Source organism: Gorilla gorilla, chromosome 8, assembly GCF_029281585.2.
Source record: "Gorilla gorilla gorilla isolate KB3781 chromosome 8, NHGRI_mGorGor1-v2.1_pri, whole genome shotgun sequence".
In the NCBI taxonomy this organism is placed as follows: domain Eukaryota; kingdom Metazoa; phylum Chordata; class Mammalia; order Primates; family Hominidae; genus Gorilla; species Gorilla gorilla.
Window position 1 is genome coordinate 23,044,695 of NC_073232.2, and position 26,449 is coordinate 23,071,143.

General features: G+C 42.6%; 1 protein-coding gene across 3 annotated transcripts in view; it reads right to left on the minus strand.

Annotated features, from left to right (window-relative positions):
• The window catches only part of FRMD4A (FERM domain containing 4A), a 685,957-nt gene that overhangs the window by 375,543 nt on the left and 283,965 nt on the right, over positions 1 to 26,449 (minus strand). The window contains exon 1 of one of the 3 annotated variants that reach the window (XM_055352372.2): positions 4,950 to 5,897. The exons of the other annotated variants lie outside the window; for them this stretch is intronic. Within the exon in view, the coding sequence (XP_055208347.1) occupies positions 4,950 to 5,015 (66 nt within the window). The 5' untranslated portion in view covers positions 5,016 to 5,897. Of the gene's footprint in view, positions 1 to 4,949; positions 5,898 to 26,449 lie in introns of those variants that run through there. 3 annotated transcript variants of the gene reach the window in all.

The window sequence follows — 26,449 nt, forward strand, 5'->3', positions numbered from 1 at the left end:
TATAACATTTCTCAGTTGTAAACAATATTTTAATATTCATAATAAAACCGAATTTTGATTTAAGCTGTGATGTCAATATATTCAGAAGACAGAGGGGGAAGAGATACATGTGTTTGTAGGGAAAGAGACTCATAAGTTGGCAGGAAAGGACTGGAGCCTGGGTTTTTCTTTCTAAGCCTTCTAGTACTCTTCAACTTTCAAATGTTATGAATATTGCCATGTACACATATAATTTTGATAAAAATAAAAATTAAATTATAAACAGAAGGATCAATGTTACAGGAGATTTGAGCCAGATCAGGATGGACAGTGAGGGGGCTGATGCCTTTGAGAACGTGCCCATGCAATGTCAGTAGCAGAAGTAGGGCTGTGGAGGGTGACCTAGAACCACAGGCCTCTTTCTGAAAGGACAGATTTGAGCCTGATACTGGGTTATTTAATCCAATGAGAAATATTTCAGGAAACCTGCTTGATTTCCTCTGTTTCTTTTTCTCCTTTGGGGTGCGTTGTGGGGCTCCTCATCTATGGATCTGCTGTTGGAATGGCTGCTGAATGCAAAGCCTCCAAGGTATGCCTCGGAGAGAAGCATTTTCAACCTTCTGAAATGAGATGCAGACAGACAAAACAAAACAGGACAAAGACGTCACTGAGGGCACTGCCAGCACTTCTGGAGCTTGTCCTGAAGAGCCATTGGTGTGCTTGGACTGATCTCCCGTCTTGTGCTCTTGGCATTGGTGCAGGATCCTGCATGTACATTTGCAGGTGCGAGCTTCTGCACACGAACATGTGTGCTGCTTCCTCGCACGAACCCAGCAGCATAGCAGCAGCTAGAGACGCCCCAGAGTGATGACAACTAATTATGAAACACCAGTCTGATCTGTCCCTTTTATCTCATCTTGCAGAAGCCTTGCATTCGCCCAAAGCCCCCCAGTGGCCCTTTGTAATCCCAGAAAAGAAGTGTCAATATGGAAACAGCTGTTCTTGAGATAGTGGGATGACATCCTAATGAGCATGCCATCAGCTATAGAGGAAACCCAAGGCTAATGGGCTTCTGATGCAAATATTCTTTCTAGACCATCCCACTCATATGAGAAAGGCTACAGTCCCCAGCAAGACTGGGAGAGGACACACTGGCCTATAGATGTCAAGTCCTCTTTTGTTCTTATTTAGATTTTTAGCCTCTCAAACCCCATGGGGCATCAGGCAATCTCCCTGACTCCTCTGGAAGGTGACTGGAAAAAAGGCAGCCCCAATTTTTTTTTGTTTTGCTTAGAGGCCGTGCTAGGGAAGCCAGCGGGAACACAGGGCTCCTGCAATTTTGGTAGCAGGAGAAACAGCCACAGGTTGCTGTGGTTCAGGCAGGGAGTGAAGGCTGTGCTTAGAAAGAACCCAAATTCCCAATCATTCAAGGGGGAAAGTTTAGGGAGTAATAGTGGGAGAGAGCTGTAGAGGTGGAGGAAAGGGGAATGATGGATCGCAGCAAGCGACTTAAAACAGATGCCTTTTCTAGGGGCAAGGCAAGGGATGAAGAGAACTGACCTACCATGTGCCTCCTTGGCATCAGACACACCCCTGGGCACTTGCTCTATGTCGCCTCTTCTGAATCTTCACCATGATCCTGTAAGCCGGTTAGCATTAGCTGCACTTTATTGGTAAGGAAACTGAAGCTCACAAAGACGAAATGCTTGCCAACGATCTCACATCTAGGAAGTGGTACCAAGCTGGGAATGAGACTTGAGTCCATGAGACTTTAAAGCTCCCCCTCAGTTTTCTTTGGGGATATGTATATAGGTGGGGAAGCTATACAGAAAATAAAAAAAAAATAAAAAAATCCTTATATAAAAGCTGGGGGGTCCAGACATGGTGGCTCACACCTGTAATAATCCTAGCACTTTCGGGGCTGAAGCAAAATGATTGCTTGAACCCAGACATTCAAGACAAGCCTGGGAAATATAACAAGACTTCATCTCCACAAAAATAAAAATAATAATAATAAAAAAAACCGCTGGGCATGGTGGCTTATACCTGTAGTCCCACCTACTTGGGAGGCTGAGGTGGGAGGACTCTTTGAGCCCAGGAGGTCGAGGCTGCAGTGAGCCAAGATCATGTCACCACACTCCAGCCTGGGGGATAGAGGGAGACCCTGACTCAAATAAATACATAAATAAAATAAAATAAAAATAAATAAATAAAAGCTGGGGGAGGGTTCTGTTTCCCTCTTGGGGAGGGAGATAATTTTAATCTAGAGGGGATACCCAGAGACTCCTGGAGTCCTCACTCACAATATTTCATTTTTAATCTGGGTGGTGGTTACACAGGGTGTTCATGCTGTAAATAATCCTTTAGACTATCAATACATGTTTTATGGGCTTTTGTGCACCTCACCGATATCTTACGATAACAAATTACAAACAAAAAAGAGTCCCTATTCTTTTTGCATCCAGTGATTTCTTCAGTATATCACCAGAATGGCATCTGAAATGACTGTGTCAGACACCAGAGTACAACCTGGTAAGAAATGCATGCAATCATGAGATTTCTGGGGTTTTTTGCATTTTATTGCTCCCACCAAAAGTTAACTTTTACAATAACAGTAAAAATATACAAGTTAAAACTCAAGCGATTGATATGTATCTATTGAGGTCCTTGTATACAATATTCTAGGTGCCACGGAGGTTACAAAGGTGTCCTTGCCTTTTGGATCTCAGGATCACCTTGAGGAGGAGGCAAGACAGAGACACAGAATGAGAGAATTAACTAAGTGAGGTCAACAAATAATGAGTGGTACAGAGAGGAAGTGCGACAGAAATCCACGTGTCTAAGCTTCGCAGAGGAGAGAGAATTTCATTGAGGCTTGAAGGATGTATGAACTTCAGACAGGTCAAGAGGAAGCAGAATTACAAGCACAAAGACATAGTAATGAGAAGAGGCTCGCTGTCTTGCAGAGACTAATGTTGACCAGTTTGGAGTGGGGAACTCACAGTGGGAAATTATAGGAGATAGGCTTAAAAGAGAACTTGACCTCCAAAACCTTGTGTGATCTGGCCCAAACCTTTGTCTAGCTGCCCGAATTTGTTGGAATCATATGATTTAATATAAACATTGCATAATGCTAAATGCGATTTAAATGCTTCTCAAGGGAGAAGCAGGGGCACAAAAATGTTGCTACAGAGGGCAGGCAAATGCTATGTAAATAAGGGGTAAAAATTGAGTGTGGGGAGGTTGGGCTAGAGATGATAATGGGTGGAAGAACTGGAGAAGTGCTGCCTGTGGGAGGATGAGAAGGTGAGTTCAGGTGATAAGTCAAAGATGCACACTGGGGCTATGAAAAGATGGGTTGTATTTAGAGAAAAGGATGGAGTGTCTGACCCCATTCTCTTTCAAGGTGGAGTGCATCTTGGAGCTGGGAAAGGAGACGAAGGTGGTAGAAGTGTTAGGAGAGGAGCCTGCGGGTAGGGGAAGTTAAGGAGAGAATGGGAAATGTATTAATGACTTTGTGGTATTGAAACAAAACAGTTCCCTGATTAATTCGTTTCCTCCAGTATGACCAAACTCACACCAACCCTTTGGCATGCCACAGATCACCCCCAAGAGTGACTCCACAGCCACCAGCCACCATCCCCACCATCCCAGGCAGTGGCAGCCAGGCAGAGGAAGTGGTCCAAGAAACCTCCCTGTCTGCAGTTCAGTTTCTACTCATACTTCTCATAAAGTCGTGACCCTGGCCATGAATCTCCCATCCCTGGAAACCCAGAAGGATGCTCTCCCTTCTGGACACATTCCTCCTCCAGGCATAACTTCCAACACGAAGGTCAGAATGAATGCGAGTCGCCCAGAGCCCCACACCCAGCCCTGGGAAGGGCGATTCCCTCTGGGAATTCTGCCAGCACAATGTTGCCTCAATTTGAAGACAAATTTTAAATTAATAAAGAAAAAAAAAAAGCCTCAGACTCTCACGTCTGCCAAAACACACCATTCCCTGAAAGGTTCCTGAAAAGGACTCAGTGATGTACTATAAAGAAAGCGCCAACCTTCCATAGCCTTCTCCAGATGCGAGACGCAAACTGGCGGGTCCTGGAAAGGTAACAGCTCACAGCCGCCTTCCCGGGGGCAGCGCAGTGTTGTTCTTGGATCGAGAAGACCTTTCAGCTGCCTTACCACCTGTGTATTTCACAGTCTTGCAGTTCCCTAAACCCCTATGAACAACACAGAACGAACAGACCCGTGGCCAACAGAAAACCCTGAGAAAAGTACTGGAAGAAAGAGTGTGGTTGGTTTAAGATAGAAATGATGTGAAGGTTGCAGTGCGTGCCCTGCAGTTTTCAAAGCCTGCATCGCTAAAATCATCACAGGAATAGAAGTGTCCTTGTCAGCTGCTCTTTTCTTTAGCAGAGAATCTCTCAAACAGCCTCAGGCCACAAAATCACTTCCTGAGGAACTCTTGGTAACTGAATGCCTCTCCAAGTAGCAGGGACCCAGACACTGGAATTGTGGGGACAGTGAAGTTCATGCTTCTATCCTAGATTCAGCATCCTCTAAAAAAAAATTAGCATTTTGAGCACCCTCCCCCCTTTTTTTTTCTGGGATGGTCACTTCATAAACAAACAAATGTGGTTCATTCAGGGAATAGCTATTGAAGCTGCTTTGATCTCTTCTGGCAAATGGTTTCTATTTCTTCACCCTATTCATTCAGATTTCTGCAAGTGACTTGATTCTAAACCCACATCTCTACTATTTAATCTGCATGGACTATTCTGTGCCACTCAGGCACTGAGGAACTTTACGGTTTTCTCCCCCGACCGCACATGAGTAAGAATAAATCATGAGGACTTGGGAACTGCACAGTTGCAGATCAGAATGAGATTCCATAATGGGGACAGGGTCCCAAGGACTTTCGGAGTGGCAGGGGAGACTCTCTTGCACCTGGAATAGGAAAAGCCTTTACTTACAAACACATCCATGAGCAGGTGCTCCAGTGTCAGCTCAAAGTCTTCCAGCTTGGCAGCCAAAGTCATGATGAATGTCCCGATTTGCTTTCAGTCCCCGCTGACAGATCAGATCTGCAAACTCCCCAGCTCAGGAAACACCGTCGGCGTCAAATTTGATCACAAGGCAGGGTTGCCACTAATGGGAAGTAGAAACCCTTAAAAGAAAGCAGAACATCGCAGGCTGGACTGCTCGAGCTGTGTAGCCAGAAACCGTACAAGGATATTTTGAAAAAACAAACACCAAACTCTAATAATGGTGCTATGGGATCAGAATGGACATAAAGCGAGGCCCCCAGATGAAGACTGCAGCCACTGCCTTCTCTGTGTAACTTCACAGTCCAAGGTGCTGGCCAAGCGCAGAGAACCTCACCAGTGAGTGAAAGAGAGAAGTGAGATGGGGTGAAAGCAAGAGTCGGGAAAATGGAATAGACCGTCTGACTCTGATATTTATAGGGCCACATGTTTTTGACTCTAGCCCATTTCTCAGTTGATTTCTGACCTTTCATAAATGGCTAAACACACTGGAGTGTATTGTCGAACGGGGGCAGTGGGTCCCACAGAAGTTGGCTGTGACCAATGCTAGGGCAATTCACACAGACACACCATCAATAGTTCTTTGTAGAGAACGTATCAGACCTTGTTTTGTACACGATGACTGAAAAGCACATAGTCTTGCGAAAAACAAGGAAACGAAAGTTGTGGGGGTACTAAATTTTTCCTCAGAATATTATTAGATCCCTCACACTGTCTTTCTTCTCCATCCTCCGCACCCCCTCTTCTGCAAGAGTAGATAAACATCAAGGAAAAAATTTAATATCTCGTGTCAATTCCTCAAGCTTCTGCCAGTTACAGAATATCCACGAAATCTTGCAAATGCAGTTTCTCCTTTTCTGCTTCCAAAGTTTGCTTTTTTTTTTTTTTAACTTAAAAATGTTTGGAAATTGTGGTAAAATATACCTCACATAAATTTTGCCATCTTAACTATTTTTAAGTGTACTGCTCCGTAGTGTTAAGTACATTCACCTTGTACTTGGTTCAGTTTGTACTGGAATAAACAAGATAGACTTGTTTATTTCATCAATGCTCTTCCTGGGATGGACAAGGGATCAGACTGTGGATAACAGCTAGTGTTTCTTATTTAAGGCAGTCTGCTAGTCTCAACAATGACATCACATGATTATTGTCTAAGAAAAATTTTGGGGCCTTAAGGATAGTCACTATCACACCACCATCCATCGCCAGAACTCTTGTCATTTTGCAAAACGGAAACACTGTAACCATTAAACAATAACTCCATTTCTCCCCTCCCACAGCTGCCTGGCCATCACCATTCTACTTCCTGTCTCTATCAATTTGACCACTCTAGGGACCTCGTATAAGTGAGATCATATAGTGTTCGTCCTTTGGTGACTGGGTTATTTCACTTAGTGTAATGTCCTCAAGGTTCACCCACGGGGTAGCCTGTGTCGGACTCTCTTCCCTTTTTAAGGCTGAAATCGTGTATCCTAAGAAAGATACTGCTTTGGACAGTTTTTCAAGCCTGAGAAAATCTCTCAGGGACACGTGGCTGTCAAGACGCTAATGGCCATCCTTGCTGTGACTGTAGTAACAAAAACAGCCTTCGTCTAGCAAGCCAGTGCCCAGTTCTGTCCTCTTAGTTCCCTCAACACTTTCTGTTAAACTCTGGTCTCCTGATTCCAAACAGAGTGTGACCACTTAACAGCCAACACTGATGTCAAAGAAGGTGGCCCTCATGAGATCGACAGGGAAATATAAATATAACATTTCTGCTTTACAGTAAAACTCCCCTCCCTGCATGTCAGAGCTCTCTCGGGTATGAACGGTTAAAACTCTCCATTTTAGTATCTCTCTGTGAATTTTCTTTTCCCAAAGGAGATAGACACAGACTTAATTCAACATTTCACACTTAAACAAAGCTACCGCAAAATTAAGGGCAAAGATAAAGAAATGGACAAAAAGCACTGTATTATTTCAAAAGCAGATTTGGAGTCTGTCAGACGAGTTTAGCTTGACAGTTGGTCCTAAATTGTACATGCATGTTCTTCGAGTTATGGTTTCTATTTTGTTTTCAGGCCTCTAATGGAAGAATTAGAGCGGGTCCCGCAGCAGGTGTCTCTTGTTAGGAACGGCACTAGGAAGGGGCGGGCAGCGCTGTGATGAATGTCTTCAATAGCCAAGAATGCACAGAAAATCTATTTCCCTGATGGGCTAACTGAGCTACAGACCTTCCTAGGGGCTCATGGTTTTGCCATGTCTGAAATTGACTCAATAACCAGCTGCATCACATCAGCAACAAAGTCTCAACACAAGAGGACTTCTTGCCACATAATTGCCATCTTTTGTTAAAACTATAGCTGCCCTGAAGGTCCTCAAAAAGCCAAGTGCCTTCTCTCACCAAGCAAGACAGCCTGATGCCCATGAGGGGCCCTATCATAAGGAGACTAGGGGGAGGGTATGTATCTGCATATGTGCAAAGTTGTTCTAGTTTTCCAGCGATCTCAGAGGAGTGTTCAACATCAAATTTTCTTTCTTTTTTTAAAAAAATTTATTTTTATTGTTTGTGGGTACATAGTAGGTGTATATATTTATGGGTTACATGAGATATTTTGATCCAGGCATGTAATGCATCATAATCACATCATGGAAAATGGGGGTCTCCATCCCCTCAAGCATTTATCCTTTGAAAACCAAGTCCTCTTAGCCCCTTTCCTTATGAATTAAATTTGGACAAAATGTTTTTAATAGCTGGAATTTCATAAGAGATATACTACTTGTTTGTTTTATCAACCCTCTTCCTGGGATGGACAAGGGATCAGACCTTGGAGGAGAGCTATTGTTTCTCACTTAAAGCAGTTGCCAAGAGAGAGTTGAGTTTCCCAGTCTCAACCACGACTTTATGTGACTGTTTTCTAAGACAATTTTTTGGGGGGCTTTAAAAACAGTCAATGCGGCCAGGCATGGTGGCTCACGCCTATAATCCCAGCACTTTGGGAGGCCGAGGCGGGTGGACAGCCTGACCAATATGATGAAACCCTGTCTCTACTAAAAATACAAAAATTAGCTGGGCATGGTGGCATGTGCCTGTAATCCCAGCTACTCGGGAGGCTGAGACAGGAGAATCGCATGAACCTGGGAGACAGAGATGGCAGTGAGCCGAGATCGTGCCATTGCACTCCAGCCTGGACAACAAGAGCTAAACTCTGTCTCAAACAAAAACAAAAACAAAACAAAAATCAAACAGTTAGTGCATTGGCTTCTCTTAGAATGTAAATAGCAAACTTCAGGGATAAGAAATTGTACATGATTTGGGCAGAGTGTGTGGTTCTTACTCTAGCACTGGGGCTCTAGAAGAATGTAGTCAGAACATCCTGTTCTTCCAACAAAAGTCACTTTAATAGTTTCCAAAGGAGAGGAGAAATTGACCAGAAGGGAGGTAGCCTGAAGAATGCACATGAAATTAGTGTATGCGGATGTCACCCCGAAGAGACATTAATCATGAATTCGGATTTTAGTGAATGATATGAGCCACTTGGAGTAATTGGGTACCAGGGAGGAAGTAGAACCACACCAGTGTTAAGACAGAGAAACTTGAAGATACTTTCATACAAGCAAGTTCACGGGTGTCAGTGCTTATCGGTATATGAGAACATGGTGAAGGCTGGCTTGGGCCAATCGATTGTGGATGTTTTCTTAGTAAGTATATTCTAACTACCTGTTATATATTTTTTTGATAATTATGGGGACATTTTATTAATACTTACATCAAATGTGAACATTCATTTGTTCATTCATTAATGCACCCTTTGGACAAATGTTTATTTACTAACTGGGGTATATACTGGCATAGGTGCTGGTGCCTACAAAGATGATTAAGATATTGTTTCTTCTTCAAGACCTTACAGACTAGAAAAGAGGAGGCCTGATGTGATTGATGTAATCTTACATTATTTTTTCTTGGGAAATATGAATGTAAAGTGTAACTCCTTATCAGGGGACTCACTCTGGGACTTGGGGATGAGGGAGAGTCACTGACAAAGGGGGAGAAGAGGCTGTTGCCCTACCTAAGAAACATTGACTGTTTTCCATGCTCTGATCCCTTGTCCACCCCAGGAAGAAGGTTGATGAAATAAACAAGTACTAGATCTCTTATGAAAATCCAGGTATTAAAAACATTTTGTCCAAACTTAATTCATAAGGAAAGGGACTAAGAAAACTTGCTTTTCAAAGGATAAATGCTTGAGGGGATGGATACCCCCATTTTCCACAGTGTGATTATGACACATTGCATGCTTGTATCGATATTCATACTCCCACCCTGTGGGAAGGGCAATGAGTGAGAATGAGGGAGGTATGTAGTACACCTCCTGAGGTTGGGATTTGCAGCACTAAGTGGCAGGGACATCAGGGCAGTGATGGATCCTAGGGTTGAGCCCAGGGATCATTGGGTTTGAAGAGTTGACAGACAAGGTCTCAATGCTGACAGCACAGGATCCTGCTACTATTTATAGACATTCCTTTGATGGTGTAAATCTCTGTTAGAAAAAAATCCACTTTAACCATTGATCAAAGCTTGGTGGCCACCTAAGAATGATCTGACATGAACCACCCTGCTGGGGCTGGCCGGTTGAGAACAATTAATCAGTGACACACTCTACATGGTAGGCAAACACCAGAATTTGTTCTGTGCATTTAAATAACAACACTTGTGGGTATGTTTTTAAATTCAGAACCGTTAAATTTCTTTCTCTTTGAACCTCAGATGATCATCTCTTTCTCCCATTTCTATGAAACATCTCCTCCAGCGGGCTTAACGTTTTAGTGATAAGATTCAAATAAAATAGAAGTCTCGGTGGTGGGGTGGGAATTGGCTGAATTCTCTGTACAGGCATGAAGCTGGTCTCTCCTTAGTCCTTCTCCCTAGGGAAACGGTGGGCAGATCGTTCTTCTAGAGAGAGTATTATAGATTTCTGCAGCCCTGAAAATGAATCATCTGCTTCAAACGCATGAGTGCTCCGCAAAAGTGAGGTTCTTGCCTCAACTAGATTAATTCAGTTCATATCAACCAATCTCTATTAAGGACAACCACGTGTAAGCCCAAAGCAGTAGGCAATTGCATATACAAAATGTGTTTCTTGAACCATATTCCTGTCCAACCTAGAGCAGTGGTTTTCTATTCAGCAAGATCACATATTTGAAGATCAGGTTTGGGCAGGTGATCAGACCACCACACAGTGGATCAGAATCAGTCAGTAAGACACATTAGTTACCTATTTTCATGCCTGGGTCAGTAAACCTAAGTAGAAGTTTAATCCAATTATTAAATAAGTACTGAGATACTTTTAAAGAGCAAAACCACTGGCTTTTATTCTGATCACCCAATTAGTCGCACAGATCCAGTTTATATGAAAAAAAAAAAAACTACGTGTTTGTTTTTAATCGTTTTTGAGTTGATTTTTGTATGTGGTATAAAACAAAGGTCCAATTTCATTATTCTGCGTGTGGATATCCAGTTTTTACAACACCATTTATTGAAGAGATTGTCTTTTTCCCAAACCTGGAGGATATTAAGCTAAGTGAAAAATGTCAGACACAGAAAGACACATGTACTACATCATCTCACTTCTAGGTAGAAGGCTAAAATAGCCAGATTCATAGAGGAACAGGGTAGAATGTGCTTTCCAGGAGCTGGAGGAGGGGGAAATGGGGAGATGTTGGTCAAGGGGTACAAAGTTTCAGTTATGCAGGAGGAATAAGTTCTGGGGACACAATGCACAGCAATGTGACTGAGTTAACAACGCTGTACTGTCTACTTGAAATTTGCTGAGAGGATAGATCTTAAGTGTTATCATCATAAAATGTTTTTTAGAAAAAGAAAGCAAAAAAGAAAATGGTAACTATATGAGGTGATAGATACATTAATTAGCTTGATCCTGGTGATTATTTCACAATGTATACCTGCATAGGAACATTACATCATACACCTTAAATACATACAATTTTTGTCCGTGATATCTCCATAAAGATGGAAAAGAAAACTCTCAATGATATGTGTAACAGCAACTGATATTAATGTCCTAATGACATACTTGTCTATCAAGCTTCTGCCTTACCTTCAAACTACAAAGAGAGAGGATTTTAAAGATTGTTTATTTGTTTAAGTAAAACAAGCCCTTTTGATGGCCATATAGACAGCAAGCTGCCTGTCTGGGTCTAGTTAAAGGCTGGCCTGTCTGCTCCGGCTATCTCTTGGAGAACAGACATGTTAATTTAAAGGTTTGCTTCTATAGGGCCCCTGGCAGCCTGGCACTGGCCTGGGATCAGGCAGTGGTTCTCAGAAGACTACACTCTTAGCATCTGCCCTTATTCTTCCATGTTTGTGTAGATGGCTTACACAACCAACCTTGTCTTTCCCACTCAGGATGCATTTTCCATTTTGACAGCCTCTCCAATGAGTACAAAGCCTCTATTCCTCTGCATCCATCTCCAGCCCCACTGCAGTCCCTGGCTCATGCACCCACAACCCCTGACCAGTCACAAGGATGAATTTCAAGACTTTCAAAACTCAGAAGCAGGGAAATGAGTGTCAGGCACACCCAGGAGTACCCTGAACTTATGATGGGGTGAAACATAATAACTCATCTTTTCTCAGTCTTGACATCTGTCACTTACTGTACCATTTGGAGTCAAAGAGGCTTGCAGGGATTCCGAGGTCACCACCAGAAGTGGGCAATTGGAATGTGCCAGGAATGATCGCCTGGGGTTCACCATGTGGACTTTCTAAGGCATTTGTTTTCTAGGGTTCAAATACACATTGTGGAGACAGTAATCCTTACTGCATCCTCCTGAACCTTTTATAGACATTTTTTTTTTTTTTGAGATGGAGTTTCACTCTTGTTGCCTAGGCTGGAGTGCAATGGCACAATCTCAGCTCACTGCAACCTCCGCCTCCCGGGTTCAAATGATTCTCCTGCCTTAGCCTCCTGAGTAGCTGAGAATACAGGCGCCAACCACCATGCCTGGCTAATTTTTGTATTTTTAGTAGAGATGGGGTTTCACCATGTTGGTCAGGCTGGTCTTGAACTCCTGGCCTCAGGTGATCCACCTGCCTCAGCCTCCCGAAGTGCTGGGATTATAGGCACACCCAGCCTTACAGATGTTTTTTAATGGCTCTTTCCCATCTGTAACAGACACACAGGATTTAAAGATTTCCATGCCTTCCGGAGTTGTTTAGAGAACCAAGGCATGAGCTCTAGGCGAAGCTCTTAGAGCTGGTCTGAAACGAGAAGCTGTGGAATAGGAGCTGGAGCTATGTGACGACTACTACCATTGCATGTTCTGCACTTTGGACAACTTTGAGTGGGGCATTTTGCTCACTAATGTCATTGCCAAATCCAGGAAGTCTGCTGGTTGTAAAACAATCTTGAGGAAGAACCACCATCCATTTCACCCAACTCTGACTTAGATTTTTTTTTTCTTCCCCCATTGCCTTTCCCATGGGCCTTAGAATGATCAATGACGTTTAATCCCTTTAGAGTCAGCGGCCTTGGTTCTAAGAAATATCCTAAGTTTTTAATTTTTTGAGATGGGGTCTTTCTATGTTGCCCAGGCTGACCCCGAACTCCCAGACTCAAGCAATCCTCAGGCCTCAGGCTCTTGAGTAGCTGGGACTTCACGCATTCTACCACTGCTGGCTCTAACAAGTATTTAAAAATACTCCCTTACTGTCCTCAAATAAAATTCATGGATCTTGCAACCTGCTTACACATATTATTTTAAAAAATTAGCACAATTCTCTGTTATGTAAACAAAAGATAGTAGGAAAGTAATCTGTCAGCAAATAACATATATTACAATATGTAAATGTTTGCAGATAATGCAACTACAACCAGAAATCATGAAGAAGTGATCGATTTCTTAATTACTGTGAGGCCAGAACTCCAAATGCTAATTGCCAAATGTCTGTCATGTTGGAGACTCAAATGCCACTGGGGTATTTCCATTAGTGAAGCGCTTTTCCTGAAACATGAATAGTTCTTGGTGAACTTCCGGCTACAACAAAGCATTATCACCCCTTGACTTGCAGGAGAGGTGTACTTGGGAGAGTCTGTAAACGGTGAACAGCAAATAGCGCAATCCACACCCGCCACCCCTCCCTCACTGTTGCTGCCTGGGAACTACGTTGCCACCACTTCCAGTGAAAGCCACCAGGGGGCGCAAGCAAGAGGGAGCTGCTGGCGGACACCACCCTAAGACGCCCACCCTTTGGTTGATGCGGTGTTCTGTGCCGTGTCCACCATCACCCCTCAGACACCAGCATGGCATCCCCTCACCCCATCTGTTGCTAGGAGCCAGCATCCCTGGACTGCACTAGTGATAAAAGACAGGGGGACATCCTGCAGGAAGGAAATGGGGCTGAGTGTGTTTGTGTCTTTGAGCCGGAGACAGTGGTGGTGGGAAATCATGCACAGTCTGTTTCCCAGTCTTGGTAACTTTGCCTGGTATTGCCAGATATACCCAAGAGCAATTCAGGTGGCTGCAGTAGTCACCAGGTAGGTCTGGAACGAAACTGAATATCTGCGAGGCTCCACTACATTCTTTTAAGATAATTGTATTGGCTGGGCGCGGTGACTCACGCCTATAATCCCAGCACTTTGGGAGGCTGAGGTGGGCGGATCACCTGAGGTCAGGAGTTCGAGATCAGCCTGGCCAACATGGTGAAACCCTGTCTCTACTAAAAATACAAAAATTAGCCGGGCGTGGTGGCACATGCTTGTAATCCCAGCTACTCAGGAGGCTGAGGCAGGAGAATCGCTTGAGCCTGGGAGGTGGAGGTTGCAGTTAGCCTAGATTGTGCCACTGCACTCCAGACTGGCCAACAGAGCGAGACTCTGTCTCAAAAAAAAAAAAATTTATTTTAGATTCAGGGCACATGTGCTTGTTACATGGATATTATTAATACATGCTTATTGGTGGAGTGTGGGCTTCTAGTGTGACCATCACCCAAATATTGAGTATTGCACCCAATAGCTAATGTCAAGGAACCAACCTAAGTGTCCACCAATGGCTGATTGGATAAAGAAAATGTGATAGGCCGGGCATGGTGGCTCACGCCTGTAATCTCAGCAATTTGGGAGGCTGAGGCGAGTGGATCACTTGAGCTCAGGAGTTCAAGACCAGCCTGGCCAACATGGCGAAACCCCATCTCTACTAAAAATACAAAAATTAGCCGGGCATGGTGGCACGCGCCTGTAATCCCAGTTACGCGGGAGGCTGAGGCAGTAGAATCTCTTGAACCCAGGAGGTGGAGGTTGCAGTGAGCCGAGATTGTGTCATTGCCCTCCAGCCTGAGCAACATAGCAAAACTCAGAAAGAGAGAGAGAGAGAGAGAGAGAGACAGAAAAGAAAACAAAAAAAAAAAAAAGAAAAGAAAAGAAAAGAAAAGAAAAGAAAATAGGAAGGAAGGAAGGGAGAAAATGTGATATATAGACACCATGGAACGCTACACAGCCCTAAAAAAGAATAAAATCATCTCATTTGCAGCAACATGCATGGAGCTCGAGGCATTCATCCTAAGTGAACTAACTTAGAAGCAGAAAATCAAATATCGCATGTTCTCACTTATAAGTGGGAGCTAAACACGGGTCCACTATGTTGTTGAGAGACTACATTCCCCAATAGCAAGAGCTATCTGTTATAACTTGGACATTTTTCTATTTGGTCCCTAGTGTCCCCCACTAAGGACAGGCTCGGGAGGTCATGGCACTGTGTACCCTGCCTTTCCCTAGATGTTCATTAAACGCGTTTGTTGCATTGTGCATATCCTTGCCTGCTCCCTAGGCTGTGGAGGAGCTATCGGTACCCAGCTGGTTGTCTGTGGCAGGCTGGTAGCAGGTGAGGGCAGCTCTCGGGGTTCCGAGTGATGAGAATCCAGAGACACATGCCCCTGACTATTGCTGGATCCTTGAGCAGACAGGGCCCTCTGTTTCCCACACCCGAGTTCCAGAACTTAGAAGAAGAGTTCCAAGAACAGCTGGCTGTGGAACAGCCATGGGAGGATGTCTCTTGCCCTTTAAGCTTCCATGAGGTGAATATATACAGTGTCCATCCCTGAGAAAAATGAAGCTTCCACAAGACAACAGATAAATATTTTCAGGAGAAAATGAAATATTTTCATGAGAAATGATCAGATCTGATCCTGGGCCTTGGGTGGGTGGGTCTCTACCTGCACTTTACAACCCTAATCAATAAATAACCTGAGCTCCTTGTTCAGCTTACAAGTCCTTGGTCCAGTTTAGCTCAAAGAGAGACGGATGTCCAGTGACCTAAATTTATCTTACAATGGCAGTGCTGTGCCTGACACCAGGTTCATGCATCTTCACCCAGGCCGTCCCTAGAAGAGAAAAGGATGCATCCCCTCATTGGCTTTCTAATATTACTGCAACAACTACAACCTTGGGGACAATTTCCTGGTGGGAGGACATGCCCAATAATGCAGGTGCATAGTGGAACACTGGCATCACTTAGTTGGTGACTTGAGGACCTCAGTCTCCCTGGGTTCAGTTTCCTCATGTGTCAAATTCCCAGCTTAACTAGATGAGGGTTTCCAGACTTTGAGTAATATGAAACAGTACAATCTGAAAATGAAATTAAATACTGGGGGGACCAACCTATAGGGTTGTCAGTATCTTATATGCTACGTTAGGGAATTAAAAACAAAATGGACTGGGCGCGGTGGCTCACACCTATAATCCCAGCACTTTGGGAGGCTGAGGCGGGTGGATCGCCTGAGGTCAGGAGTTTCAGACCACCCTGGCCAACATGGTGAAACCCTGTTTCTCCTAAAAATACAAAATTAGCTGGGCGTGGTAGCAGGCGTCTGTAATCCCAGGTACTCAGGAAGCTGAGGCGGGAGGACTGCATGAATCCGCGAGGCTGAGGTTGCAGTGAGCCAAGATCGCGCCATTACACTCCAGCCTGGGCAACAAAGCAAGACTCCATCTCAAAGACAAACAAATAAACAACAAAAAAACAAACAAAAAAAGAAGAAAAAATGAAACAAGCCAAATATAATCTGCTGTCTCCATGATTTTATTAAAGAAAAGACATTTTAACACACACTGAAAACAGGAGAGATAAAAATATTGGGTTTTAAAGTGGGATAAATTTAGCTTGATAGAAAAAATCCTTCTGTTGTCTGTATTTTTCTCCTGGGCTGCATACCCATGAGGATTTTATTATAATGGAGATCAGGAACGGGCATCTGGGACCAGAGCACAAGAGGATCCCAGCCTCGATCCAGCTGTATTTTTATCTCTAGTTTTTAATCTCTAGTTTTTATCTCTAGTTTTTAATACAGCCTCACGCTGTTCCTATGAAATAGACTAAAGATATGCAAGAAACACACTAGTAAGCGAATCTCTGGAAACAGAATCCTCCACCTTCCTTTCCATGTGTTTTGCTTCTCTGACCATGTCAATGCCAAAATACAAAAATTAGCCAGGCGTGGTGGTTGGCGCCTGTAATCCCAGCTGCTTGAGAGGCTGAGGCAGGAGAATCACTTGAACCTGGGAGGCGGAGGTTACAGTGAGCCGACATCGTGCCATTGCACTCCAGCATGGGCAACAAGAGTGAAACTCCACCTCAAAAAAAAAAAAAGTCTATAAAAGATTCAAGAGGATGCAGTAAGGATTAGTGTCTCCACAATGTGCATTTGAACCCTAGAAAACAAGTGCCTTAGAAAGTCCACGTGGTGAAGCCCAGGCGATCATTCCTGGCACATTCCAATTGCACACTTCTGGTGGTGACCTCGGAATCCCTGTAAGCCTCTGACTCCAAATGGTACAGTAAGTGAAAGATGGCAAGACTGAGAAAAGATGAGTTATTATGTTTCGCCCCATCATAAGTTCAGGGTACTCCTGGGTGTGCCTGACACTCATTTCCCTGCTTGTGAGTTTTGAAAGTCTTGAAACTCACAGCAGAGAACATCAGCAAGATGGAAAGGGAAAGCTGGAAAGATAAACACCCCGCCTTCCTGTTCGGAGTCTGCAGAAAAGGGACAAAGCCAGGCCAAGGGGAGCTGAGTATAGTGATGCTTGTTTCACTTCTTAATCAACCCAGATTGCTTGCATTTGTACTTTCTGGGTAATGCTACCCACTTCCTACCATGACGGAATCACTGATTTTTACCTCTTCTCTAAGCACATGCTTGAGAGGGAGCAACTCAATTTTTTGGGATGGAGTCTTGCTCTGTTGCCCAGGCTGGAGCACAGTAGACAGGCTCAAGCAATTCACCTCCCTCAGCCTCCCGAGTAGCTGGAATTACAGGCTATTGACCATTATACTCGTCTAATTTTTTTGTATTTTTAGTAGAGGTGGGGTTTCGCCAGGTTGGCCAGACTGGTCTCGAACTCCTGACCTCAAGTGATCTACCCGCCTCAGCCTCCCAAAGCGGCGAGAATACAGGCATGCTCCACCGTGCCCAATTGGCAGCAACCCAATTCTTACCCTCAAAACTGAAAAGCTCTGTTTTTGAAACTCTTTTGTTACTATTTTTTGAGTAGGTAATATATGCAGATGATACAAAATTCAAAATTAACAAGGGAGCAGAAACAAAAAGTTAATTTCTCTTATACCTCTGACCTACAGCCACACAGTTCTCACTAGTGGCAACCACTTTTACATGCTTCTTGAGATATTCTAATCAGATTCAGGCATAAAATATTACCATTGGTGATTATACATACACACACACATATGCACGTGTCCACACACAAACACACAAATAGAACATACTTTACAACTATAAATTGTACTTCACTGTCTGGATCTGGAATATTTCCTTTTTCTTTACTTTTTTTGAAACAGTCTCGCTCTGTCATCCAGGCTGGAGGGCAGTACACTCCGCCTCCAGGGCTCAAGCGATTCTCCTGCCTCAGCCTCCTGAGCAGCTGGGATTACAGATGGGCACCACCATGTCCACCTAATTTTTGTATTTTTAGTAGAGACGGGGGTTTGCCATGTTGGCCAGGCTGGTCTTGAACTCCTGACCTCATGTGATCCACCCACCTTAGCCTCTCAAAGTGCTGGGATTACAGGTGTGAGCCACCGAGCCCGGAATATTTCATTAAATCAGTCTTCTATTGATAGGTATTTGAATATGTCAGTAATTCAGCGTGAAAATGTTTTTGTACATCTGTCAATGTATCTCTAAGGTAGACTTCTAGGAGTAGAATTGTTGGCTCAAAAGTCATGTGTATTTAAAAAAAAATTTAGACATTGTCAATTTTGCTCCCCATGGAGGTTATACCAATTTATACCCCCAGTATAGAGAGTGTCTGACTCCCTCCACTCTTATGTTACAGTGAAGGTGTGTACTATAAAACTTTCAAATCTTGGGCACTGTGATGGATAAAAAATGGCATCTCATTTTTATTTCAATTGATAATCTCCTTTCATAAGCCAAAATGCTGTTTCACAAAATTTCTCCAAGACCAATTTCCTTTTTTAAACCAAGCTTTCATTGATCCAAATGGATCCAGCTTTGTCTCATAAACATCCCAATAATGGACAAAAGCTAATAGTTAAGAGAAACATGTTAGAACCATCTACCCACTGAAGTCCACATTTAAAGGCAATTTACGGCCGGTCGCGGTGGCTCACGCCAGTAATCCCAGCATTTTGGGAGGCCGAGGCGGGTGGATCACGAAGTCAGGAGATCGAGACCATCCTGGCTAACACAGTGAAACCCCGTCTCTAATAAAAATACAAAAAAATTAGCTGGGCGAGGTGGCGGGCGCCTGTAGTCCCAGCTTCTCGGGAGGCTGAGGCAGGAGGACGGCGTGAACCCGGGAGGCGGAGCTTGCAGTGAGCCAAGATCGCGCCACTGCACTCCAGCCTGGGCGACAGAGCGAGACTCCGTCTCAAAAAAAGAAAAAAAATAAAAATAAAAATAAAATAAAGGCAATTTACAAGAATCTTTATTAATGGTTCCCTTATGTATCTCTGTATTGTATATGCCATGCATATCTGTTAGAGGAGATGAAAATTAAAACGACGCTAAGCAAAAACAAAGGGCAATTCATCCAAATATTCCCCTTAGTCTAATTTCTCCTTAGCCTTGAAAAGAGATAGGCAAGCCCCCAAAAGATTGAATCTTGAAAGACTCTAGACCATGACACCTGATCAGATGTCGACTGTATAAAATTGATAACATTTGTCAGCTACTCACGCTCAAATCTACCAAGCTCAGAAACTAATCTCATAGACGATCAGCAGGGCAGGCAATAAAGGTCTTCAGAATTTCCACTGTGTACGAAGATATACGAGAGCATCAACTACCCCAAGTAAGGCTGAAGGTTCCCCGGTGACTTTGGTGAGCTAAAACTTGTTACCCACGACTTTTATCAGTCAAGCTGACCCCAGCACCTCACTAAATGTCTGACTGGCGCCTCTGTTACTCTCCTGCGAATCTGATTAGGTTTCCATGTATTCTTAAGGTCACTAGCGGTGTTTGGACAAAACAATAATAATATCAACCTTCAGGACACCATTTCTTGAGCATTTTTGAAAGGGCCAGTGTGGACACCGTTAATTTCTCGGGCAAATAAGAAAATCATTATAGAACAGCAGCCAAAGAACTTGAATAATTTAATTAACATATTCAATATTTACCGAGCTTGTTGCTTTCTATTGAATTTGTATTGTGGTTGTAGTGATTTTTGTCATGTACTGCAAGCATCGGGCTATTGATACTGTGGCTGAAATGCTTAGACTCATGAATTGTTAGCCATGTTTTAGAATATGAGTTGTACTTAGACTATTTAATTGTATTGTTATTTAATTATATCCTTTTGCTTACAATAGGGTAGATGCCATATATACTATATCAAAGGTCTTTCACATCTAAAAATTTGCATTTCTAATTGCTAAGTAAGATCTTTTTCTTGCTCACTTTCTGATCGATCTATCTATCTATCTATCTATCTATCTATCTATCTATCTATCTATCTATCTATCTATCTATCTATCTATCTTGGAACCCCAAAATCACTAAGCTAAAGGGAAAAATCAAGCTGGGAATGGCTTAGGCTAAACCTGCCTCCCATTCTATTCAAAGTCATCCCTCTGCTTACTGAGATAAATGCATATCTGATTTCTTCCTTTGGAAAGGCTGATCAGAAACTCAAAAGAATGCAACCATTTGTCTCTTATCTACCTATGACCTGTGAACCCTCTTCCTCACTTTGAGTTGTCCTGGCTTTCTGGCCTTAACCAATGTGCATCTTACATATACGGATTGATGTCTCATGTCTCCCTAAAGTGTGTAACACCAAGCTGTAACCCAACCACCTTGGGCGCATGTCGTCAGGACCTTGTGAGGCTGTGTCACGGGCGTGCATCCTTAACTTTGGCAAAATAAATTTCCTAAATTGAGACTTGTCTCAGATATTTGGGGTTCATATATGTATGTATGTGAGTATGTATGCATGTATCTATCCGTTTATCTGTCATCTCATCTCATCTTTGCTCTGTGCTAGGCACTGTTCCAAGTGCCTTAGAAATATGAACTTACTTAATCCTCACAACAGCCCATACGGTGCTTAATTATTTTTACCATCCTTGTTTTACAGATGGAGAAACTCAGGAACAGAGAGGTTAAGTCACTGGCTCAGAGTCACACAGCCAGTCGAATGACAGAGCCTGAATAGGAATGCAAGCCTCTGGCTCTGGGGTCAGTGATAATCACTGCTACACTGGGCTTGTGTGTGTACAACATTCTAATTTTTGTGAACAGTCACTTGCTCCCTGTCACCGAGAGAAAATCCTTCTTCTGTTGAATGAAACAGAGAGAGTTCTTGTGGGGAAGCAAAGCTGGGTAAGAAGTGTGTGTAGCAAGGCTGTAGGGGTGGTTTCTGGAAAATGTTTGGTATTCATTTACAAGATAATCTTAATAGCATCTCCATTGTGTAATGGAGAGATTCAATAATGGTACTGAAGGAATTTAGCTGAAGTTAATGTTCTTGCAAAAAAACAGAGAATGATGCAATTCTTTAACTCTGGGAGGAGTGTAACATTCATCTGAGACTAACTGCATTTTGGAGATAAAGGAACAGGCCCCAGGGACTTTGGCCTTACTTGGCCTGTTTGCTGAAGGCCATGCATGGTGCCTGCGACCAGAATCTAGACTTTGCACCTGCAGTTAGGGTTCTCCTTCTTATTTACTTCTTATTAACAGGATGAGTACTCCTCAGAAACCATAGACTGTCTCACGTTTCTCCTTCCCTCTCTGCAAATGTGTTCTCCAGAGGAAATAAGACGGAGATGCCAGCTTAGGCCTGCAGTGGATACAGTGGTTTTGGCTTCATGTACACAGGTGTTCCATTTAATGAGGTGTTGAAGGGAAGGTGGTTGAAAAAGAAATATACAGGGTGTGAGAAGAAGGAAGGCAAAACGTCTATTACCCACAAGCCCAGAGAAATCTATTTCTCCAGGCTGCAAAGTAGCAAGTGCCAGGATTTTGGAGTGGAATAACTGCTCTACTTCCTCTTAATCAAAGGAATTATATAACTCCCCTGAGAGAAAGCAAAATGACTTATTTTATCATAATGAAGCTTTTAAAATGGCAACTTGCAGTACTTTGAAAAAGTTGTGGAGTATATGGGGTTATACTCGTTTCTTCGTTTTGTTTTTTAGTTTTCTTGCTGAAATTGGACAATCAGAGCACATGTCAAATACTTCTGCTTTCTTCAAAGAAAACAGAGCTCTTTCTGTGCCTCAAATTCTTCTGAGCTGCTTTTAAGGGAGTCTAATTTGGCTCCTTATCACTTTTTTCAAAAGGCGTTTCTCATGACATTCTTCAAAAAGCTCTGCTTTGTTGTAGTTTCCAATATTTCAACATTTTTATTTTACAGCTTAACTTGTCATCATGAAAATTCTGACTAATGTCCTTTTGTCTGTTTACAAATTAGTTTCATTTTCTGCCACCAAAAGGGAAACATACTGTGATCTCCATACTTGAGCTATTTTGTCAAACAAGAGTTAAAATCAGGACGCATTTACAAATAAGTTCTGCGTCTAGGCATATACCCAAAACATATGAGTCCATATTAGCCCCAAAAGGCGTGACCAGGGATTGTCATAGCAGAACTATTCATAACAGCTCCAAAATGAAAATGATCCAAATGTTCATCAGAGGTAGAACAAATAAATGTGTAGTCTACGCATAAGGTAGAATCGCACAATGGGATAAAATACAGCAATGAAAAGGAATGGACCACTGTTGAGTTCAACAGCATGGATCAATCTTATAAGTATTTTTGAGTAAAAGAAGCTAGACACAAACAAATATGAATTGTGTCTTTATGTTTATATAAGGTTCAAAAACAGAGAAAACTCAGCTATGCTGGTAGAAGTCAGAACAGGGGCTATGTTTGTGGAGGGAGGGAGACAGTGACTGAAACGAGCACAGGGAGCTTGCAGGGTGCTGGTGATGCTCTACTGCAAGATCCTTATTCCAGGAGGTTCACTTTGTAAAAAGTAAAGTAGAGGTTCCTCTTCAAAAATTTTCCTCCCCGTCTAATTAGGAATAAACAGAAACTTCTCTCAGAAGCAAAATGTATTCAAAGACCTGTGCTAACATTTTTAAATGTCTGCTAGCCGTAATAAAGAAATCGATGTACTTTATGTTCTTAGCTCCCACCATGTAGCCTAAATATTTGCCCTGGCATGCTTATACTGGTCCAAGCAAGCATTAGGTCATAGCCTGTTCCTCTTCCTTATTTGAAGTTGTTTTTACCTTTCTCAGTATTCCACAGGTTTCTTCCTCCTTCCTTTGTTCTCCTCTGCCTTTGCCTCTTTTAAAAAGTTCTAAGTTACAGGCCAATCAGGAAAATACAGAATGTGAGGTCCCGCTCCAGCCAATAGAAACCAGACACAGCAGTAAAGTGGACGCGTCAAGTTATAAATGACCCTGACTCCTTTGTTCAGTGTACTCTTGTGGCAAAACTGCTGGTGAATGTATCCTTTCTGCAGAAAGTATAAAAATGGCCTTGCTGAGGAAATTAAATTTATGTTCAAGCGCTTTTTCTTCACGGCACCGAAGAACAGGCATTTCAAACAACTTTGTGGTTATTTACGAAGGTGTACTTGTGATTTGTGCTCTTTCCTCAGCACAGGTTATACTTAGATAAGAAATTTATTTAAAAACAGGCCGGCGCAGTGGCTCATGCCTGTAATCCCAGCACTTTGGGAGGTCGAGATGGGTGGATCATTCGAGGTCAGGAGTTTGAGACCAGCCTGGCCAATATGGTGAAACTGCACCTCTACTAAAAATACAAAAAAAATTAGGTGGGCGTGGTAGTGCAAACCTGTAATCCTAGCTACTCGGGACGCTGTAAGCCAAGATCGTACCACTGCACTCCAGCCTGGGTGATAGAGCAAGACACCATCTCAAAAAAAAAAAAAAAAAAAAAAGAAAAGAAAAGAAAAGAAATTTATTTGGAAACAAAACTCAGTACTGAATTCTCCCTGGTGCAGAAAGAGAAGATCAACCTGTACAATCCTCATGACAAAAATCTATATATTTTCACCAGACACTTGGAAAATGTTCAGATCTTCTAGGTGTAGAGATGGGAGAGGAGAGAGAGAAAAAAATTTTTAAAGCATCCTTTTACTTCCAGAAGGTTACCATGTTATCTGTCTATGTGTTGACAAAAACATTTTCTTCACCAAAAAGTGTGCACATTTAACATTAAAGTTGCTGAGAATTCAATACAAATATATTTCTGAGGGATTTTTTTATGAGAAATTCTAGCCATACGTCCCATGTTAGTTCTGAAGGAATTCTAAAATTTGATGTGTGTTGTGTGGATATAAAGGTGATACTCAAAGGAAATGTCTGAGAATGTGTATTTATATTTTATAACAAGATTAAATCACATGATTTATCCACAAATTTTTTTCCTTCCTTTACCAACTTCACTCCCTGCCCACTGATTTCTTGAATTCTCCCATTTCATCTCCTCTATTCCTCTCTGATGTGCAGTTGAGGTATTTGTCAAAATTCTCCCTTCTCCCCTCTCCTGTCCTCTTGCTGTCTGGAATTTTGTCCACTCTGATGAGGATTTCTCTGTTTCCTTTGGCTGGATGATTTCTCACTCCCCAGCACCTGCTCTAACTTCTGTCCATCACTCCAGCCTCGACTGCACAGCTGCCTGGACAGGCACAGACAACGATGCCATCCATCAGCATTACAACAGAAGATACAAAATCAAATTGACTTCTCACCAAACTAGCTGCAGCTTTCCCCTGCCTTACCTAGGTTAGTGGTACCATCATTCAACTAGGTGTCCAGTCCCAGATCTCTGGGTCACCTTTTTTTTTCCTTTCTTAAGACAAGGTCTTGCCCTGTCGCCCAGACTGCAGTGAAGTGGTGCAATTACAGCTCACTATAACTTCGAACTGTGGGACTCAAGCATTCTTCCTACTTCATTCTCCTGAATAGCTGGGACTACAGGCACATGCCACCATGCCTGGCTATTTATTAAAACTTATTTGTAGAGATGGGGTCCCACTGTGTTGCCCAAGCTGATCTCCAATTCCTGGCCTCAAGTGATCCTTCTGCCTTAAACTCCCTAGGTGCTGGGATTACAGGTATGAACCACTGTGTCCTGCCCTTTGGGTCATCTTTAACGTCTCTGCTCTCCAATTTCAAATCAGTTGTCCAACCCAGTTGATTCTACCTTTTACATTCTCTTTCCTGTCACCCCTTTACTTCCCACAGTGTTGTTACTGTTGTTTGAGCTCTATTGTTTTAGCCGTGTGGCTCTTTGCTGATCTCTCTATTGCCATCTTTTCCTTCTCTAATTCTTTCTTCACTTGGCTGCTTCACTATTTAGAATAGTGGCTCCCTGACCCCCATTCCTGTCTGGTAAAACCTATGAATGTGACCTTATTTGGAAATAGGTTCTTTGTACATGTCAAGTTAACATGAGATCATCCTGGATTAGGGTGGGCCCTAAGTCCAATATGACTAGCCCTTCTACGAAGAGTGAATTTGGACACAGACACATAGAAAGAACACCATATGAGGACAGAGGCACATTGGAAGAGGCATCTAGAAGCCCAGGAATGCCAAGGACTGCTGGCAAGCAGCAGGAGCTGGGAGAGGGCACAGAACAGATTTCTCCTGAGCCTTCAGAGGCAGTGGGGCTCTGCTGATGCCTCAATTTCATACTTCTAGACTTGGGCACGGTGGAAGAACAGATTTCTGTTGTTTTAAGCCAGCCAGTTGGTGACATTTTGTTATGGGAGGCTTAAGAATGTAATACAGCTACCACCATAACCTTCATAGAACATTGTTTTCAACCACAATACTGCTCTGCTGAAGAATATCCAATGCCTATCTCTTGTCTACCAGATTGAATTCAGTGATACCTTTACCAGTCAGGCTACATTCTCTGGCCCCTTTTCCTTTTTCTTGAGATAGGGTCTCACTGTGTCACCCAGGCTGGAGTGCTGTGGTGAGCAGCCTCAAACTCCTGGCCTCAAGTAATCTTCCCACCTCAGCCTCCCGAGTAGCTGGGACTACAGGCACCCACCACCGTGCCCAGCTAATTTTGCTTATTTTTGTAGTGACAGGGTCTATCTATGTTGCCCTGGCTGGTCTTGAACTCCTGGACTCGAATGATCCTCCTAAACTGCTGGGATCAGAAGAGTGAGCCACTATGCCTGGCCATTCCCTGGTCCTTCTGCCATCATAACTTCATGTGACTTACACTGTAGCCTAGCAAAACTGCTTGCTCCTACTTCAGCACACCTTTGCCTTTCCACCTGGAGTGCAACATCTGGTGTGTTCTCACTTTGACCTCTTCCCACTAACACTGTACCACTTTTTCAAGGTGTTCAGATGCCACTGTCTTCATGAAGCTTTCCCTAGGTTCAGCAAGGTGTGGGTACTCCCTCTCTTAATGTCCACTGCTGACATGTCTATTATGCACACACTTTGCCCCCTTTCATGGTGAGTTATATAATTCAAACACATTTATTATAAAACATTTAAGATATAACCATAAATATGTATGGTTATTGAATAATATGTATGTGAATACACATTACTATTACATATTTTTATATACAATAAAATATATTACTATAATTATATATAATATGATATATAATAATTATAATCACATTCTTATGATATAATTATGTCATATTTATATTATATTATGATATAATTATATTATAATATTTATTATATTATATATAATTATCTACCAGACATATATAATGTAAAGTATAATATATATCTATAATCATATTATATATGATATAATTATATAGAATAGATATGTATTATATATAATTGCCTACAAATATATATATCACATATAATATAATTATATATCATATTATATATGGTATAATTATGATAGTAAAAC